This window comes from Pezoporus wallicus, unplaced genomic scaffold (genome assembly GCF_028554395.1).
Source record: "Pezoporus wallicus isolate ANWC-B61680 ecotype Strahan unplaced genomic scaffold, APGP_CSIRO_Pwel_v1 contig_5958, whole genome shotgun sequence".
NCBI lineage: Eukaryota > Metazoa > Chordata > Aves > Psittaciformes > Psittacidae > Pezoporus > Pezoporus wallicus.
The window spans coordinates 435,397-446,259 of record NW_026638491.1 but is presented as its reverse complement, the minus strand read 5'-3'; the positions used below and the strand labels follow the sequence as shown (position 1 = coordinate 446,259).

The following is a 10,863-nucleotide window of genomic DNA, read 5'->3' as shown; positions in this document are numbered from 1 at the left end:
TATTTGAGCAGTTTTAGATTAGCGATTCAGGGACATGGCTAGATTACTACAACTGTACTGCTCCTGCCAAAAGAGAGTAAGAAACACAACTACAAGACAAGGCTTCTGCTTCCAGCTCGGATTATGAGCATTAGGATACATTGAATTAAAATATTGTTTGCTTTAAAGCTGGTGAATGATAGATGTATTGCACTGTTTAATAGCCACCTTGGCTCCGCATTAATGTAAAAGTTTGCAGTTAATCTGAAGCAGCTTCAGGAAAAGGAGCTGGAAGTATAACTTATGCTGTGCAACATCTGATGTTTTGCTTACTGAAAGATGAATATGAGAGGCTTGTGGTGAATAAACCCATTGGTTGCAAAGAAAATACAATTTGGCCTAGAAAAAAAGGGAACTAACATCGAAATCTCTGCCTTGCAATTTGATTTTGCACACCCTGGTGCCAGCTGCAACCACCACTCAGATAAGCAAACTGGTGAAACTTCACTGATTATGAATTAACAGACTGGGGCTAGTTTAATCACAGCCCCATCCCTACCCGTTCACATATAACGTTAAAAAAAAGAAAAGAAAAAAGAAAGTATCTGAGCTACAAAGCACCATGGAAGTGCAACAACAGAGCTTTGACTCAACTCCTTTTGGTCTGATGCTAGAGTCAAAGGGATTTTAAGGGACTGTGAGGGGCCTGAACCAGAGGAGCTTCAGTGATCACAAACAGAGCAGGGGTGTGCGACATCCTCAGTATTCCCAAATGCAAAGCATAGACACGGAATCTTGTACGCCGGCGTCACAAGCAGATGTTTGTCTTCAGCTCTGCTTCCGTGCCCGAGTCTCTGAGAAGTGACCTGTATTCACTCTTATGCCTTCTGATGCCAACCCAAGCCCTGCTGAAGCTGCAGAAGGTGACAGCGCAGGCCAGGCTGCCCAGATGAGAGCTCCCCTCGCTGCTCACCAGCCTGCCCAAGGCTGCCGTAATCAGCCGTAATTGCCGGGGCTGTTATCTCCCTGCAGCCTGCGCCGCGCTCCCAAATACCGCTAATTGAATTGCTATAATGTTTGCCCTTCCTAATGCGGTGGGTTGGCGAGGGGAAGATGACCCAGGGGAGGCGGAGGACGGGGGGGTGGGCGGCTCTTGGCTCCCCTCCCACCCTCCGGGGGTGCCCCTCCTGCGCGGCCGCGCTGCAGCCCATAAAGCGCGGAGGGAGCCCTGGTCGAGAGTGTAGGTCCGCACCTGCGGACATGCAGTGAGCGATCATCCGCGGGACTGCAGCCCGGCGACCGCGGTGAGAAAAAGCCCGTGGCTCTCCAGATCAAGGTACTTCCCCTCGCGGCCTCTTTCCCAGTGGGAATTTGGGTGCCAATTCGGCACCCGCTGCGGGGATGCTCGCAGTGCCCCGGGGGATCCAGGCAAAGCGGTATCTCGGACCGCTTGCTGTAACACTGTTTCTTTCCAGATGCAGAGGTGCACTAGTTTCCTGTTTCTGTCTTTAATCCTTTGTGCCACCCTGTCAGAAGCAATTGGACTGGTTTTCTCAGTAAGTACTAACTTCACCATTGGAGGTCCTTACCCATTGGGCAGCATCCGTGTCTCAGCTGTCAAATAACAGTAAACCTTGCAGTGATATACACTGTATTTTTATGTAGGGGTTAGACAGATGCAACACCTAAAAATGTTTTGAGTATAACAGATTTCTAGTTAAGAATTTGGGGATTTTTAAATACTAGCTCCCTTGTAAACAAGTAATATGGCTAAAGAGGAAAAGGAGTGCCTAGTTTATAGACCAAAATTGAATGAATGTCCCATCTGACTTGGAAAAGATGGTTCATGTATGGACTTTTTTAGAGACTGCTGTGTAAGTCCACACAACTAAAAGAAAATGTAGCTGTTTGTTAAGGTGATTATCGGGTAGTAATATAAACTTGGGGAGTATAGTCTAAATTTCTGCCTCCTAAGTGTCATTTGCAGTTTCACTTACATGGTGTGAAATCTGCACACCACATGGTGTCAATAGCAGCATCATTGACTTAGGTGGGGAGAGGGCAAGAGTTCACAGTTTGCTTCAAGATTATTGGCTTATATTTTCTACAATATCTCTGGATTTGGAGCTTTCAGAAGATATTTTCTGCTACAAGAATGTCAATTAGAGTGCTGTCTGCTTTGTCTTCAGGAAGCACTGTGTAGTTCATGCAATAGCATACCTGCATTCTTTTTCTTTAAGGCAAAAGAAAAAAGGGGCTGGACTTTGAATAGCGCTGGTTACCTGCTTGGGCCACGTAAGTCAAGCACTTGTGTGCTTTTCTTAATTTCAAAATTCAGAAGTTTAGCTTTTTTCGTCCTTGTAAACCAGCTTACGTTGGTGTGCTGATTACTTTTCTATGAATACCGTAATTCCACCTAAACCTGCAAGACTGAAGAAACTAATTTCTGAGAACACTCATTTAGATGTTTATTGCATGTATCATAGAATTATCTTAGCCAACTCCTGTTTTTTCTAAAGCAGAGCTGTGCTGTGATGCTTTATATCCAGAAACACATCTGGTCCCTCTTTGTGCTTCTGAAATGTATTTTTCATATAACAAATACCATCCCCCTTCCAAAGTGTTCTAGTGCCTTAGATGTGAAGGGAAGAATGACAAAATGTGGTATTTGGGGACTTCTCAAAATAATTCAGATTTCACCTTTAATTCTATTTGAAAATGGCTTTGCTGCCTGGCTTTTCTATACTACTCCCCCTCTCATCCTCCCAATTAAAGCACACCAAATTAAAACAATAACATACAAACTTGCAACTAAATATTAACAGTTCACTATGTGAAAAATAGTTACTGTACAAGGTTTTTAAAATACAGGAACACATTGATTTACAAAAATGGAGAATCACAAATGTAGATCATAAGAAAAGTGACATGCAGTGTTAAGCTGTCTCAAATATCTGTCCTTCTACCATTGTTTCTTGTTAATGTAATAACATTCATTAGCGATGCTTCTATATTTTTCATTCTGTTATATATGACAAATACTACAGCTACCTTAAAAAAAAAATGCAAAGTCGTAGTAAATATCCCTAAAGTTAGCTAAAAAAAGCATTAATGCATTCTTAAACATATTAGAATCATAGAATGTGTCTGTAAATGTCTGAAAGTATATTTGCCCTGAAGCAGATCTAACAAAATTGGCAAACACACTGTGGGGAAATGTACTTGTCAAAATGCCATTTATCTAAGACTGGATAATAGGAATCATCCTTTGTTGCAGGTCGTATTGATCAGCTTTTACTGATAAACGAAATGCCCACTGCAAGGGGGAGAGAAGAGGCACCAGGGGCATGTAAGATAGTTTATGTGAATAACCTTCAAAAACTATCTGTAGTTTTCTTTTAAGCAGACTTACTGGCAACATTCTCTAAAACTAAAGGAAAGAGTAGCAAAAATAACTTCCCAAATTACACATGAATGTACAAAGCTACACTTCTTTTACAACTTCCTCTGAATTCAGTAATGGCTTCAGCAAGTGCATAGTACAGGACAGGGTCTGTAAGTCATGAATCATTAAAAAAATAACCTTTCTTCTGAGTTTGTTCTTTATTGATGCATTAATTGCTGCTTCACCATTTTGTGCATCAAAAGTCCCCATTCTGATCTTTGAAATCCGTGAAAAGTAAGCAATATATCAAAGGCTGTTGTTAAGTCAATTAACTCTTCTGATATTTTGTTTACCAGATGCAGTAGATAACCACAGATCTTTTAATGACAAACATGGTTTCACTGGCAAACGTGAAATACAGCCTGAGGAGGATATTAAAGCGGGTAACGAAATTCTGAAAGCTGGTATTTTTCATTTAGTTTGCATGTTTATTAATTTATTTACTGTTCTTGAGTTGATTGACTACCTAGGCACAAGGCTTTAACAGAAAACCTAATAACCACCTGCAAGGAGAAAAATGAAATTTGGCCATTCAGTGTGCTCTTTGTATGCGGTCATTGTTTAAGACATCTTGGTGCCTAGGGAAAAGTACAGTTATGTTGCTTTTAAAGTATAATAGATCATATTACTTTGAATAAACCTAGGGTTTTTTTTCATAAGTTCAAATAAGTATTTCAGATGTCACCCTAGATGTTTTTTTTCCACCAAAGTGAGCCACAAAGAAGTCTTCCAGTAAGAACAGCTATAGAAACTGCGAAGTTGTGTGTGTTGGGATTTATTTCTTTGGTGTCCCCCACACACACTTGAGAGCTGAAACCAGACTTCAAAGCTGCATGGCACATGTTGTAAGAGATCTCATTGCTTCAAAAAGTCAATGTTAAGTGCAATATTTTCTATACTTAAGCAAGATGGGTTATTTTCATCAAGAGATTGAGAACCTGGTCAAAACTGAAGTCAAGTCAACATAATGTTTTGAGGTTGCATGTATCAGAGTGTAATAAATGACAATGAAAAGGTTTTTTCATTGGTTCCGGGTTCATCATCCAAAGTTGGCCCTCTACAATAGATGCCTGGATTCCCTTAGGAAGAGAAGCTGACACTCTTAGGGTTTATTTTGACAACCTGCTCCAGAATAAGATCTAGAAAGTTCTGGAAAAAACAAACCCAGGTTATTTTTCCTAAGGAGAAAGCAAATCTGCTGCAGACCTCTAAAGTGGACTGGGATGAACCTCATCTTTAGACTGTTAAAGTGATCTGTTCCCCACTCAGCTGAAGAAAGCAGTGCTTACTTCAGTACTAGTGTGCTCATCACTGCACTAATGAGGGAAGACAAAGCCCCAGCCCCTGAGCTCTTACAGGCAATTTTAAATCCACCCAGCACAATGTAAATGTGTCTAATGCTAAATAAGTTCATAAATGAAAAGTGCTCAATTATAAATTTATGGTCATGATTACTTTGTAAGTAGAAGAGTAACACTAATGTATTTCCTAGTTGTTATATTCTCAGAATGACTGTCAATTTAGCTCCTAATTGTTACTTTCTCTGAACAGACTGTCAATTTTTTTCTGATACATAGCTGCATAGTGGGGTTGTGTGTGTGGTGTTTTGGTGGCAGTTGATTTGTTTGTTGTTTTGGTGGTGGTGGTTTGGTGTTCTTCTTTTTAAGAGAAAAGGAAAGAAAAAGAAGATCCTACTTCAAACACTGGTGTAAAAATAATACTTCGGCAGTCAGAAACAATGTGAAAGGAAGGCATTTGTAATCTAAGAGAGAAGTTCATGCAGCAGCATGTTGCCATTTGGGGGTATACTACGAGCTCCTTTACATGAATATGATTTTTAGGAGTTATGGAACTCTTTTTGCCAGGTACTCCTGCAACTCTAAAATTAGTGTGACCTGAAAATTCATATAAATGCCTCTGTTAAGAACATAATTTTAGATGCTCTTCTCTCATCAAAAGTTTTCTTAGAAGCTGAAGTTCATTATAGAGTACCTATCCAAAGGATATTTGAATATAAAACTTGGGTAAGGAACTCGGGATTCTTACTTTAATTGAAAAAGAAGAAATTTTATTAAGCTAAATTTTGCTGATTGCTTAAAAAAGTATCTTAACATGTTATTACTGCAAAAGAACTCATGAAAAGAATTGCATAGCTGTTTCTTTACTAGAACCTGCAAGTATCTATTCTGCTATGCAGAACTTAGGTCAATAGAGTATATAGAAATATTCATGTACGATATGCCTGAGTCGCTGAAGAAAAATATTCATCCAACAGATATGAATTGGTAAAAAATTCTGCGTCAGTAACCTACTAATATAAAGATTAGTCATAACAAAGATCCATAACAGCTTAGGTTGGGAATAAAAATTAAGGAAAGCTTCAAATACCACAAGTATTATCAACGTATGTAATAAGAGCATCTTTGTGTCAGTTCAAAGACTAGATTTCAAGACTTTTAGAAGCAAATTCCTTAAATAGATTCTTAAATGCTGATTCTCTGTGTACCGGAAACCTCTGTGTCCCTCACAGTTCCCCATCAATATTGTTTATTTGTGCTAGGCTTTTGACCTGTATGCCACTAGAGCCCTAAAAGCTTCCCTTCCATTATGGAAGCACTCCTCCTGCTGCAAAGTCAGTCTTTCAGACTTTTCTGAGATTAAACACGTTCTCTATGGTACTACCAAGGGATAGTATTTTCAGTGATGTAATAATGGAGTGTCAGCCAGATGCTTGTACCCGTCTGATCTGTATGTAGAGAACTAAAAAATCTTATATGGAAATTACCTCTTCTTTGTTCTCCAATATAGAACAATCATTCATCCTGCTGATAAAAAGCAAGATAACTTCCTCCTACCCTCTCTTCTTCATTTTCTTTTTTTCTTTTTTTAGTAGACACAGAAAGCATACTTCTCTACCTCCCAAAGTGCAATAACAAGCTCCCAGGGAGCTTGATAAACTGGGCCGTTTAAAAAACATCAAAAGGTCTACTCACATAGGATCAGAGGAGTATGTTGTATTAGATATAAAAACATACTTTTCTGAGCTTTTGGGCCACAATTCACTACTTTATTGTGAGTGGATTATTTCGAACAAAGTCAGACTATCCAAAGAACTTCTGTTCTGCGAAGCTGATGAATTTGCTTGCTGAATTTACCTTTCCCTTCAGTCTGAGGCTAGTGGACATTGAGGGAATAGAGAATAGAGGATAAATTTTCTGCAACTTAACTCATAAGGCCTTTAAGATCATGACCATTAAGATGTCAAAGCAGCTCCTATGCAGCAATAGCATACAAAGCTGGGCAATTTCGATTCTGAGAATTACAGTTACCTACCTTTACGTGGCTTTACTCTTCCATGAAAGGAGGTGTTTAGTTAAGGATTTTAAGAGAAAAGAGACTTCAGATAGCTTTGTTTTGAGAGTACTCATAAACCCAGCCACAATGTCACATACAACAGATCTTTTTACCATGCTAACATGAAGTAACAACCCATTTGTTTTATAGGGAACCTTGGAAGACCACTGGCTGATGAAAGTATTGTGCGCACAATAATTGAATTTTTGACTTACTTGCATCTTAAAGGTTAGTGAGTATCTTTTTAATCTTTCTCACTTTCTGGTGTGAAACTTAACTGGAAAGATATTCTTATCCTTGAAAGTACATGTCTGCTACAGATTTGAGTGTGCAAGACTTAGAGCAGAATCTCTCGAGGCAGCAAGGAACTGTCAATTCCAGTTTAGTGCACTTAGGAATAGGCCTGATTTAAAGAGTGCATGTGGTCCTGCCAATCTGCAGGTCAATGAATACCCAATAGAGCAGGGTTCTAATATCACTTAATTTACTCTGGGCACTGTGAAAATAATAACAGCTACCACTAAAATTGTGTGGACTCAGCTTTTAGAAGAGTTGAAAACAAACTAAATACAGACTGATTACATGGAAGTTAGTATAAATCAATTCAATAAGACTTCAGTTTAATGCCAAGAACGGTTGAAATTCTGAAACACTTGCTGGTGGCAAAAGAAATACAGCTCCCTTTCACATGTGCTCTGCAATAAAATCACATCATGAAATTGCAACAATGGTAAGCTCAGTGTTGGCAAACAGCTCAAAATGCTGCTAGTAAAAACCCTGTGGAGTCTCAAAATTGTGACAAAAATTGTAAAAATGAGTTTACAGCTGATTCTATAAGAATGGTATATACTTTATTATAGCATTACATGAAAAAGAAATCTGGCTGCTCCCGAGTTGTCATTATTTTTTATTTGAAACAAAGCTAAACTCAAACAAAAGTCTGAGCTTCAGACAGCTCTGAAACTGTCTACAAAATAGTCAAAAATATAATATAAACTTGCAAAGAAAATAACAGAATGGAAGAAATACAAATTGCTTATTCCCTGTGACAAATGAATAAAAAAAGTTGTAACAATTCCCTGCTTAGGATAGTAATGACAAACAGCTGTCTTTATTAGGGAAAGATGGTATTACTATTTGGCTTACTAAATAACAGAATGTCCAGATTATATAAAATGGCTTTTCCGTGAGATATTTCTTGTATTCCCAGGTTTCAAAAGACACAGAATGTTGTATTATCCCTTAACAATATTTATTAGCAAGACCCAGTACTAACTCTTCCACAAAAGCAGAGCTGTAGATTTAGGAGGTAAAAAACCAAGCTTTATTATGGTAGAGATGCTTTAATATTTTTGCTCAAATGAAACTTTACTACATTAGATATATTAGTTATGTTCCTTTGAGGGGAGGGGATAAACTCCCACTAACAGCATTCAGAATCGGGAATGCTTTTTGATCTGCACGATGAAGTGAACATTTTAGCTGCTAAGAAGTACTTTGGTGATAACTAAAAGTGGCCTTCAGCTCTCGCTCTTAAAAATCGTTCCCTCAAGCTTTAAAGCTGGAGCAGGCTGTAGGATGGCAGGCATAACTGGATAACATTAAACTTTTTAAATGCTGTCATTCTGTCATTGCTGTATCTAAAAAGGTGAAATTATATCAGGATATAATTATCAGATTATAAATTATTAACATAAAAAACCCAATGGTTTATACATTAAAATACAAAAAGTTCAAGGATTTGCCTCTTATAGTTGAGAAGAAAAACACGAATGTGTATCCTACTGAAATTGTATTTCATTATTTAATTGCCAAGATTAATATGCATACTTACGTATGTGCTACTACTTTTATTTTTCCCTTTTTGCAGAGGTGGGAGCACGTGACGAGCTACCTTCACCAGAGGAAACAAACCAGACTTGAAGAATGTGGTTTTGTTTTGTTGTAGTATAGATTTAGGTTGAATTTTAAGCAGAAGATCCAAAGGAGAGAAAGAGGAGAAATATTGTTTGCATTAATCTGATCAGTTGTAAATGGCATTCTGCCTTCTGTTTTGTTTGTTTATGTCTCTCTGTTTGCTTCTCACACACCCCCCACCTTTACCCCCTGTAAAGTTATATTGTGAAATTTTTCCTTGGTATGTTTTTTCTGTAGGGAAATGCTAAAATAAAAGTAAAGAGCAACTACATTGTTTTATTTTAAAATTGAATACATACCATATATCATATACAAAGCCCAGGTTAAATTAATAGATTTACACAAAATTTATGTGTAGGACTTCTATTTCTATGTCACCAAGAATACTGGGTCTGTGTTCATTAATGAAGAAACTCTTCAGTCCACTCTAAGATTAAAAAAAATGTTTTATGAGATGCTTTGGTCTGAGTCCAGCAGTCAGTTGGATACATGCTTAATCCATACAAAAAAGCTAGGCCCATATACAATAGCTGTCGCATTAAGGATGAGGAAAGTTTTGAGAGGATACCGAATGTAAGCTTTTTCACATGCAGGTGACTTTCATTGTATTCATAGTGCAATGAAATATCATCTTTTTAAAATGCTGCTATGCATTGGAGTGCACAGACTGACAAGTCTTTAAGAACTTTATTACATAATCTCACATTTAGCGTAGCGCAATACATTCTAGTTGCCAAATTGCTAATGTCTAATTTGAACCCCCAAGGTTATTTCACTGTTTCAGTCAGCCTGCATTCTTCTTGTCATCACTCATCACCTGAACTAATGTCTGCTGTTCACTTTCCAAGATGTACAAAATATTCTTTTCATCAGACCCAATGAGATTTTGAACAAGCCCTTCAGACAAGGTTTCACTAAACTTGATTTGCTTGGTTTGGATTTATTCTTTTTTTTACATGATACAGAAATGTGCACTGTGAATACCACATGTGCTGCCTGTTCAGCATTATTTAGTAAATTTATGGGCTTCAAAAAATGTGAAAACAAAAGTAGAGTCAAACTTCTCTGCATTAGTAGAGTTCAGTAATTCCTAATGCTCATTTTCAGTACTAATGTCCACATTTCCCACCATAATCTTGAAGCAGAGCTCACTAAAATAGAGAGGCATTCTTTTCATTGATTTCCTTGGACTTTCCTTCATTGACTGCTCAGTACTAGTATCCATTTGCAAAACTCAATAGCAAGCCATCTTTCTATGGCAAAGCAGCTGAATCTATGATCAAATAAAAAGAACAAAATCTTAGCATTGAATTTTTTTTCTGTTGAAATAAGAAATTAAGTTTTAAATTAGAAAACAGTTATTAGTTAAATCAAATTAGCATATTACCAGCTTGTTAAAGTTGAAACCTAAATTAGAATGCTGTTAGCTCATTATAGCTGGAATAGTCTTGTTAGCGTATCTATTTGAAATTATGATATTTGAGATTGAAATACTGAAAACTCAAAGGATCGAGTTCCTTGGAAAATTTGCATCACTGTCTAAGCAGGGAGGCCCAAAAGCTCTTACTCATTGTGCTGCAGTGCTGTAGGCATACATTATAAAACCCACAAAGGATCATTATAATCTAATTATTAAAGGCAGTCCTTATCCTTTCAGTTAATAATTAGGGCATTCAAACACATACTAGTAATATTCCAGAATACATAGAGGGGTAAAATTTTCAGATTGTTTCTTCATCCTTTAGAGCTCTTTGCAAAAACAAAGGAGCAAAAAACAATAAAGGGGCGTTCTAGATCAATTTCTGTAACAGTTTTATTGTATTAACATTCTTATTTATCTAAAACATGTCTTACATCACTACATCTCAGACCCACATTCTTCAAATATTTGGAATATCTCCATAATCAGCCTCTCAAACACCTGGTAAAGGATGGCCTTTAAACCACAACTTGAAATCAGTTAGTTTCCACAGGAAGAGACAATAAAAGGATGTCATAAGTTCCAGTTAAAAAAAAAAAAATAAAAATTTCCCTAACCCTTTCCTCTCTATGATTTTATTTTCTCATTTCCATACACTGAATCCTTTTTCGTGTAGGATTAGATGAAACACACATCTGCACCGAAGACTAAAGCCAAAGTCTAAAAAATGAGCCAAACTTTGTTACAG

General features: G+C 37.4%; 1 protein-coding gene across 2 annotated transcripts; it reads left to right on the top strand.

The window, feature by feature from the left end:
• Positions 1-1,423: 1,423 nt before the first annotated feature.
• Positions 1,424-8,964, top strand: GAL (galanin and GMAP prepropeptide). Of its 2 annotated transcripts, XM_057410952.1 has the most exons (6): positions 1,424-1,535; positions 2,220-2,274; positions 3,257-3,328; positions 3,721-3,807; positions 6,929-7,006; positions 8,649-8,964. In XM_057410952.1, the coding sequence occupies exons 1-6, from the start codon at positions 1,455-1,457 to the stop codon at positions 8,699-8,701; spliced, it is 426 nt and encodes a 141-aa protein (XP_057266935.1). In that variant the 5' UTR covers positions 1,424-1,454; the 3' UTR covers positions 8,702-8,964. The 2 variants fall into 2 exon arrangements, with proteins under 2 accessions (XP_057266935.1, XP_057266936.1); XM_057410953.1 differs by lacking the exon at positions 3,257-3,328 and having other exon boundaries at positions 1,430-1,535.
• The last annotated feature ends 1,899 nt before the right edge of the window (positions 8,965-10,863 follow it).